Source organism: Mus pahari, chromosome 10 (genome assembly GCF_900095145.1).
Source record: "Mus pahari chromosome 10, PAHARI_EIJ_v1.1, whole genome shotgun sequence".
NCBI classification, from domain to species: domain Eukaryota; kingdom Metazoa; phylum Chordata; class Mammalia; order Rodentia; family Muridae; genus Mus; species Mus pahari.
The window spans coordinates 94,202,940-94,212,820 of NC_034599.1; the positions used below are offsets into that span (position 1 = coordinate 94,202,940).

Consider the following 9,881-nt stretch of genomic DNA (forward strand, 5'->3'; position numbering starts at 1 on the left):
AGAAGAAAAACAAATTGTGTTTCTCCTATACTTTTACATCAAAATGTATTTCTGTGACCCAGAAGTGGGAGGAATGGAAACAGAAAAACCCTTCCAGAAATTTTGTTTCTTTAGTGCACATCAGCTGGTAGTATCAGTTCTGATACTACCTGGAAATGGATGCTGTAAGTTGAGGGCTCGCTTCTGTTGTCAGCTCCAGAATTTTTTAACCTGCACTTCTGATTAAACTGCTGTGAATCTGGTATCTTAATTTTTTTTTGTTTTTGTTTTCCTATTTCTGTGATAACATACCAGGACTGGGGCAACTTATGAAAGAGTTTGTTTGGGGCTTAGAGTTTTAGAGGGTTAGAATCCATAACTGTCACAGCAGGGAGCATGGCAGCAGAAAGGCAGGCATGGTGCTGGAACAGTAGCTGAGAGCTCACATCTTGAAACACTACCATGAGGCAGAGAGACAGACAGAGAGAGAAGACAGAGTCACTTGAAATGATACCTCAAAGCCTGCCCCAGTGACACACTTCTCCAACAAGGCTCCTAAGCTTTCCAAAACAGTTCTATTAACTAGAGACTTAGCATTCAAATATATTAGCCTATGGGGTCCATTCTCATTTAAACCACACCTAGTTTCCCATAATCACTCCTTGCATTCTATATGTTACATAGTGAGCACACCCTGTGATATATAGTAACAACAATACATAGGATACAGATGAACACCAGAGAAACTCTGATCTCCAAGATACAGTGTTCCTCTTTCTAGAAGCTCCTTGAAACCTGTCCTTTTGAGTTACTTTGGAATCTTCATTACATAAACATGCTTCATTTTGTCATTGGTACTCAACCCAAACATTAGCTTCCCACTCCATGGAATTGAAAGAAAAAAAAAGTTTGGTTATTAGATAGTGACAGAGATGATGCACCCAGGAACTTTCAACAGTGGCTACTTGAACAAGACCAGTATAATGCCACCACCAGTTCACATGCTAAAGCAGACAAGAGAAATTCTACATGGTCCCTAGATGAAGAGCTATAGCTATTCAAGATGGAGAGAGGTAGAGTCACTTTCTTCCACTGATGAACTCTAGGACAGCTTGTTCAATCCTGAGTGATGAGTTTGGGCATATGTACAAAAAAGAAAGGCTAAAAAAAATCTCAATGTGTTATAAACACATGTGCGTATATACATATGTATAACATTTAACAATAAATAAAGAAGACATCATGACAGCAGGGACCCTGTGCTTTTGGCTCTTATATTCTTCCTCCCCTTCTTCCATGATTTTCCCTGAGTGATAGGTGTAAGGGTTTCATCACAAATGTATCAGTTGGGTACCCCATTCTCTCATTTATTCTATGCATTTGACCAGTTGTGGATTTTTCCACCTGTTGCACTACATTTATCTATGGGGATAAGGATAAGTATTTAGAATATTGTTCAAAACTATAAGGAAGAAAGGTTTTTAAAGGCCTAACATGAATTATGCCTTGTCCTTTCAGTGAGTAGCTTAAAGGTGGTGCCTATGAAAAACCAGCCTAATATTAATCAACTCATTATCTCACACAAAAATGTCATTTCACTTTACAAAGTACAATTTTTTTTTTTTTTTACACTCCGTATTTTATTCCCCACCCACACCCCACCTGGCCTCTAATTTCCCTGGAGCCTCCAGTCTCTTGACGGTTGGGTGCATCATCTCTGAATGAACACAGACCTGGCAGTCCTCTACTGTATGTTTGTTGGGGGCCTCATATCAGCTGGTGTATGCTCTGTTTGGTGGTCCAGTGTTTGAGAGATCTCAGGGGTCCAGATTAATTGAGACTGCTGGTCCTCCTACAGGATTGCCCTTCTCCTCAGCTTCTCTCAGCCTCCCCTATTAAACAACAGGGGTCAGCTGTTTCTGTCCTTTGGTTGGGTGCAAATATCTACATCTGACTCTTTCAGCTGCTTGTTAGATCTTCCGGGGTGCGGTCATGCTAGGTTCCTTAAAGAGTGGCCCCCCATTACCTTCCCCCCACACACCTCCCTCCCACATCCCCCTTCCCTGAGGTATCAAACCTCTACAGGATTAGTCAATCCTCTCCCATGGAGCCCAGACAAAGCAGTCCTCTGCTACATATGTGCCCCAGACCAGCCCATGTATGGTGGCTTAGTCCCAAGGGTCCAGGTTAGTTGATACTGTTTGTCTTCCTTTGGGATTGCCATCCCCTTCAGCTCCTTCAATCCTTCCCCAAACTTTTCCATAGAGGTCTCCAACCTCAGTCCAGTGGTTGGCTGTATCTACATCTGTCTCAGTCAGCAGCTTGAAGAGCCTCTCAGAGGACAGCCATGCTAGGCTCCTATCTGCATGCTTCAATCCCACTTAGAATAGGGAACAAAATAATCACGGGAGGCAACGAGAGTGAGGGGAAGTGGGGATCAGGATCATATATATGGGGGGGGGGGCGAGACAGGAAAGAATTCCAGAGGCCCAGGAGAGTGAAATATGCAGCTGCAGGTAGTGGGGAGGGGCGAACCTCTAGAAAGCCCAAAGCCCTGGAATGTGAGAGACTCCCAGGACTCCTTGGTGATGACCTTGGCTAAACCGCCCAACAATGCAGAGATGAAACCTGAAGAAACCTCCTCTAGTAGATAGACTGGGCCTCCAGTAGACAGACAGGGGAGGGATAGGGTCACTAACCTACCTTCAAAATTTTTGATCCAGAATTGTTCCTGTCTAAAAGAAATGCAGGGACAAAAATGGAGCAGAGATTGAAGGAAAGACCACCCAGTGACTGGCCCAACTTGGGATCCATCCCAAGAGCAGGCACCAAACCCTGACACTATTACTGGTGCCGTGTTGTGCTTGTAGACAGGAGCCTATCATTGCTGTCTTCTGAGAGAAGAGACTATCCGCAATTTTATAAACCTTGATTTAAAAAAATAGTATTTGAAACAGTAAGCAGTTATTTAACATGAACACATTTCACTTGGCATCTTTAGCTCTCTGTTCTGGTTTGTTTTGGCATCTTCATTTTTCTGCAGATGCCAAGATGTTCCCATGCTTGCCAGCACCATCTCTTCCCTTTGCGTGCCTTCTTGTTTCTTTGCAGGGACCTTTTTACCCTGGACGCTGGCTTTGGAGGAGCCAGTTTAGCAGATAACTTTGCAGAGTTTTCCCTGTTGGCTTCTTATTAACAGGGCTTTATCTCCTAGGTGCTGGTTAAATTTCCTTTTCTTTTCAAAGCTCAAAGTTCAGTCTCTAGTACCAAAGAAGGAGGGGAGTAAATTTTTTTTAAAGGAGAAGCCAGGTTTGGTAACAAATGTCTTTAATCCCACTCAGGAGGCAGAGGCAGTCAGCTCACTATGCGTTCTCAGCCATCCTGGTCTAGGTGGTTAGTTCCAGAACAGCCAGGGCTACAGAAAAAGACCCTGCCTTAAGAGAAAGAAAAGGGGTCCTGAAATAAGACTCGGCAGGTTAACAGTACTTGCTGCAGAGCCCAATGATCTGAGTTCAGCCTTGGAACGCACAGTGTGGAAGTAAAATCTGACTTCTGCAAATCGTTCTCTGCCTTGGCATGTACACACATCCACACACAACAAACAAACAAATGAAAATACCTTAAAACCAAGAAGAAAATAACATTTATCTTCATACTTTTCAATATTACCATGTGTGGAATAGTATCAGACTTGTCTAATGAGAAATCATGTTTATCTCCAAGCTTAGAATTAAGTCACATACTCCTCCCTTGCAACATAGCAAGCACTACATTGAAAATAGGAAACATATTCCTTTTTTTTTTTTTTTTTGGTTTTTCGAGACAGGGTTTCTCTGTATAGCCCTGGCTGTCCTGGAACTCACTTGGTAGACCAGGCTGGCCTCGAACTCAGAAATCCGCCTGCCTCTGCCTCCCGAGTGCTGGGATTAAAGGCCTGAGCCACCAGGCCCGCCTGGAAACATATTTCTTGCTAACTTGATACTTTCTTTTCAGTTTGCTGCTGCACTTCATCATTTTGAATAATTTGTATTGTTATTCCAATTACATGTTTTCGTGTATGTCTGGTAGATTGTGTACATGTGAGTGTAAGTGCCTGGGAAGGCATTGGACCTCCTGGAGCTGGAAACAGGTATTTGTGAGCTGTGCAGTATGGGTGCTAGGAGCTGTCCCTTGGTCCTTGGAAAGCAGTACATGCTCTTAACCACTGAGCTATTTCTTTAGTCTCACATTACATCATCTTACTGCTGCATTGTGTGTTACAGATCAGTGTAGATAAATCTACATTTATAAAAGAAAATCTGAATATTCACCTCGTGCATTTCATTATTAACTATGAGTGGATGTATAGTAATGTTTGGTTCTCGACCCTTTCTATTATGTTCAATCAATAGGAAATAACTGTACTAATTGGTTTCCAATAATGAGTTTATTTCTGTGGTTTCCTTTATAATAAACAAGTTGGACTATTTTCTGTTTATTAGTTCTTGGATCAGTTTTCTGGGATATGGTTATTCATGTTTGCATATTTGAATGTGTTTTACAGGAGGATTTGTTGGTATTGAGGAAAACAGTGAAGTCTTTTCTGGCTGTTTGCCAACAGTGCCTATCTAATGTTAATACTCCAGTTAAGGAACAGGTAAAAAATTATTAGTTAATATTGCTCTGTATTAACTATTAGCAACCCAAATGAAGAAACACTAGAATATATAATTTTTCAATAGTATCATATATACAACCTGGAGTTTTGAAGTCTATTTTAAAGTTATATATTCTGTTCTTTTTTTTTAATTAGCCAAACAGATTTATGTGTCAATAATAACACAATTTACAAGATGTCAATACAATAATTCCAGAACCAAATGGTAATGATAGAGATTTAACTCAATTTTCTAACATTTGATAACGCCACATCAGCCTCCATTCTGGTTCTCTTTCTCCTCAGACCTCTCTTCCTGTCTCCCTAACTCCTCGCTCTGCCTCCCTTCTCCTGTCCAATCACAAGCCTCTCACTGCCCTAATGTGATTGGACAACTTGACAGGTGTACTGTTGTCAACTAAAAGGCTTAAATTCAAACTTAGAATTCTGGATTCCTAAGAATTCTGTGCTAAAATATTGAGGGTCTAGTGAACTGACCTATAACTTGCATTGACTTCTCATCTTCAGCTCCTAATACCAGAAAGAGCTTCATTCATGTATATACACACATGTGTGTGTTTGTGTTTGCATATATGCACATGTGAGTACTTCAGCCCATATATCTAAAATATGTTCATACCACTCCTCCCAAGTAGCTGGCCCCCTGACCACCGTAAAGTACACTCGTGGATATTGTGTAGCTATGGAAAAAAGCTACTGGCTTTGAGATATAAAATATTAAATGACCAGCTCTTTCAGAGCAGTAGACTCTTGAATATGTATACTTGGGTAGTAGTATAGACGTCAACATTCAGGTGAGGAAATCCTTGTAAGAACAAACTCTTCCTAAAGAGGGACCCAGGAAATTGAAGCTTTTTCTATTATAAAATTTTATAAATTATTTAATTATGCTTTCCTATTAAAGAATATTTTAAAACAAAATGAAACTTTTTAGTTTTTTACTTTTATTTTGGGCTAGAAAATAAGTCAAATTAAAGGATATTTATCCTCTACAGTCTTTTCTTAAAATAAACTGCCACAAGTCTCTTCATACCAGTTGTGGGCAATATAACTCTCCACAGCCCACCATGAATTCCTGCCTAAATTACCTAGCCACGGCCAATTAAACCAGAATCTTACATTTCTGCTCTAATATGTTTTATATCCAAAGTAGTCTGGGTTAAAAAATATTCTCCTGGATTCTCTTGAACGTATCCACCTTTATAAATAGCTTTTCTTGAGCATTTTAATATGTGGTCTGAATCTAATTTTAATCCTATTTCTTTTTTTTTTTTTAATTTATTTATTTATTATATGTAAGTACACTGTAGCTGACTTCAGATACCCCAGAAGAGGGCATCAGATCTCATTACGGATGGGTGTGAGCCACCATGTGGTTGCTGGGATTTGAACTCAGGACCTCTGGAAGAGCAGTTAGTACTCTTAACAGCTGAGCCATCTCTCCAGCCCTTTAATTCTATTTCTAAAACATTTTATGTTAGTTTTTAAATCTAAATAGTGCTTAAATTTTGAGTACTACATTATAATTTGTTAAGTTGTAATTTTTTCATAAAAGTTATGCTGATTACTTGATTAAGTAGTTATAGTTGATTTCTAATATCATCTGTTAACTAATCCTATATTACAGGAGGTGAACTTAACTTTTTTTAAACTCAAGCCAAAATCTCTCAGTCAGCTGTTCTTTAGTAAAAATACAATTAGAAAATGATGTCTTCAATGTAACCACTGTTTAATGAGAAAAAAAATAATTTCATTAGGTTAATAAGTATGAAAAGTTGGAACTTAAATTCTTATGTTTCCCATTACTTTGGTTTGTATATATTTCTGTCTTCATATATCAGTAGCTATTCCTATATCCGTGTACTCTTCTGCTAATCAATTCTTCTTGAATTTCAGGCTTTCATGCTACTCTGTGATCTTTTAATGATTTTTAGCCACCAGTTAATGACAGGTGGCAGAGAGGGCCTTCAGCCTTTGGTGTTTAATCCAGATACTGGACTCCAGTCTGAACTCCTCAGTTTTGTGATGGATCACGTTTTCATTGACCAAGATGAGGAAAACCAAAGCATGGGTATTTAAGACTTTTTCACCTTGTCAACCTTAAAGGATAGCAGTAGGGCGTAGGGTATATCCAATTCTAAAATTTACAGAGATTTATCTGTTCTTAAAATAAGTTGGATAAAAAGATTTAAGAAATAAGCTGGATGTGGTAGTAGTGCATTCCGATAACCTGACTAATTGTCAATTCAGCACTCCCTGGGCTACACAGTAAGTTCTGTGTGAAAAAAAAAAAAGACTACTCTCAAATAACAATGGGCCAGAGTGTGAGATGTCAGTATACACGTGTGCTGTCATCTAGGTCTTTGAGTGTAACTTCTTTAGAATTACAAATAGATAAGCCAGTATGGGGAAGACACGATTTGTTATGTTTTTACAAACTTTTAAAAGTACATTTCAGTGGGAGCTGAAGATAGCTCAGGGGTTAAGAACATCTGCTGCTCTCCCAGAGGGACATGGGTTCAATTCCTATAACCCACAGGGGAGCTTACAACTGTCAGCAATTTTTGTTCTAGGGAATTTGATAACCCCTTCTGATCTCCTTGGACACCAGACAAGCACATGGCCCACATATATGTGCAGGCAAAACACTCATACACATAAAGTAAAATAATTTGGGGGAAGGGTATTCTTTTGGGTTTTTGGTTTTTCAGGCAAGGGTTTCTCTGTGTAACAGAGTCCAGGTTATGCTAGACTCAATTTGTAGGATAGGCTGACCTTAAACTCACGGAGATCCACTTGCCTCTGCCTCCCAAGTGCTTGAATTGGTGAACTCACTAAGCCTGGCAAAATAAATTGTTTCAATTAAGTAAAAATGAGAATACATTTTGTTTGAGTTTGGAGACAGAGAGCTCAGTGTTTAAGAGCACTTGCTGCTCTTCTACAGGACCCAAGGTCAATTCTGGCACCCATGTCAGGACATGTACCATATGCTCACATAGACAAATACGTATATGTAGACAAAGAAACATTAATGTGTTTATATTAGTAATCTTTGACCAATTATATAATCAAATATAGGACAAGCACCAAAAATGAAGCCTGTTTTCAGTCTTGCTCTGCAGTCCAGGCTGGCCTTGAACTCATAAATATCCACCTGTCTCTGCTTCCTCAGTGTTGGGATTAAAGGCGTTTGCCACCACCAGCTATATTTCCATTTCTCTTCTAAAAAATAAACAAAACACTCTTTGTCTATACCTCCTAAATTTCTTCTCTGGGGGAATATATTGGTATATAAGAAAGGCAAAAATTAGAAAGGGCAGCATTTTAGGATAAACAGTATGTTATGATGAAAATATAAGAGAAGCAATGTCTTTATCTTAGCACTGCTAGAAGGTCTTAGTTCCTGATGTTTATTCTGAAGTAATAATTTTCATCCATTATAAACTAATTTGGCTAGGGTTACAGCTCATAGACAGAGCAATTAATTGCCTTGCATGTGAAAAGCCCCAGAATTTGATCCTCAGCACAGCTAGCTAGATAAATAAATAAACCAGAATTAATACTCAGCTAGTTTTCACTTGTACACATCCTCTGCAGAATCATTCTAACTTCATAACCACCTCATTTTCTGTGCTAGAGGGTGATGAAGAAGATGAAGCTAATAAAATCGAAGCCTTACATAAAAGGAGGAACCTGCTTGCTGCCTTCAGCAAACTTATCATTTATGATATTGTTGACATGCATGCAGCTGCAGACATCTTTAAACACTACATGAAGGTATTGTTTCATATTTTGTCCTTTCTGTATGGTAGAGAAATAGGTAATTAAGATGAACAGATAACTGAAATAGCTTTCACCAGTGTATGGTGGGTAATTTGTGATGAAGTCTATCTCTCTGGTAGATGTACTTACGTTCTTTATCAATCTGTAGTGTTAATTATTCCATACTGTGTGAGTTCCTTACACTTTGCTTCCCTCTCTCTTTTCTATAAGCTTCATTTCTTGATCCTGTACAATAAGTGCTCAGAACTGTTAATGGTATAGCCAAAAGGGATAGCAAGGAGGCAGCAGCACTTCCCAGTGTGCATGCCTTGGTCTGAAGTCAAGAGGGAGACTTTTCTTTGCCCATATTCAGAGTGTTACCTGTTTCTTTGGTTCTGCTTGCGATTTACTGTGTTTTTATATCATCTGATTGCAGTTTGGGTATATAGCAGACAACTGCAATACCAGTCCAAATATGAATCTTCTCAAAAGAAGAAACACAAATCAAAAATAAATATTTTTTAAGCATTTGGCATCCTTAGCCATCAAGTATGTGAATCAAAACAACTATGAGATTCCAGCTCACCCTAAATCAAAGCACGATCCTCAAGAAAAAAAATTGACACGTCCTTGCAAGGATGTGGAGAAAATAGAACCCGCACTATACTCACTGCTGATCAAGTATGAAATAAGTGTAGAGGTTTTTCAAAGTTAAAAATAGAACTACCATTTGACCCAGCTGTAGCATCCTGGACATCTGTCTGAGCATTCTCTGTACTGCCACAGAGACACTTGTTCATCCGTGTTTCTTGCTGCTCTGTTCACAATTGCAAGGGAATGGAAGCAGCCTAGATGGCTGTCAGCTGATGAGTGGGTGGTGAACAAGTGACACATACATACAGTGGGATTCGACTCAGGTATGATGAAAAATTAAAACTTCAGAAGAATGGGTTGATCCAGCAATTATTTTAAATCTGTTGTCCTTGGCTCAGATAAACAATACCTACCTGTTCTCTCGTATGCTGCTGACCCTTGCTTCTAATTTTTGAATAAATGGGATACTAAGTGCAGGTGTAAGCCATGTAACTAAAAAGAGGCCTCATGGGAGAATGAAGGAAGAAGGAAAGTATGTATTAAAGTGCCACAATTTATATAATGATCCTTGGTACTTTACATGTTGTTTTTAAAAAGAGATTGTCTGCTGTAGGGCCATATACTTTTATTTGTGTGCTTTTGTTTTTAATTTGGGTAAGGTCTCACTTTCCTAAGCCCTGTCTGGACTGGAACTCAGAGACTCTGCCTTCTGGTTGCTGAAATAGAGGGAAATATGCTGCTTTGGTTTTTTTTTTCCTAATTCCGGTTCCCCATGATGGTGTATTGGTTCTCAACAGTGAACCTTATATATTCAAATTTTTTCTCAGCCATGGCATTTTTTTACTCAACTTTATATAGGATCTACCTCTCTTGATTTTTTTTTTTTTTT

General features: G+C 39.0%; 1 protein-coding gene across 9 annotated transcripts in view; it reads left to right on the plus strand.

Annotated features, from left to right (window-relative positions):
- Window positions 1-9,881, plus strand: part of Stag1 (stromal antigen 1) — a 305,967-nt gene that overhangs the window by 273,178 nt on the left and 22,908 nt on the right. For all 9 annotated transcript variants that reach the window (XM_021207927.1, XM_029543705.1, XM_029543700.1 and 6 more), the window contains 3 exons: window positions 4,523-4,615; window positions 6,533-6,707; window positions 8,274-8,413. In XM_021207927.1, the coding sequence (XP_021063586.1) occupies window positions 4,523-4,615; window positions 6,533-6,707; window positions 8,274-8,413 (408 nt within the window). The remainder of the gene's footprint in view (window positions 1-4,522; window positions 4,616-6,532; window positions 6,708-8,273; window positions 8,414-9,881) is intronic.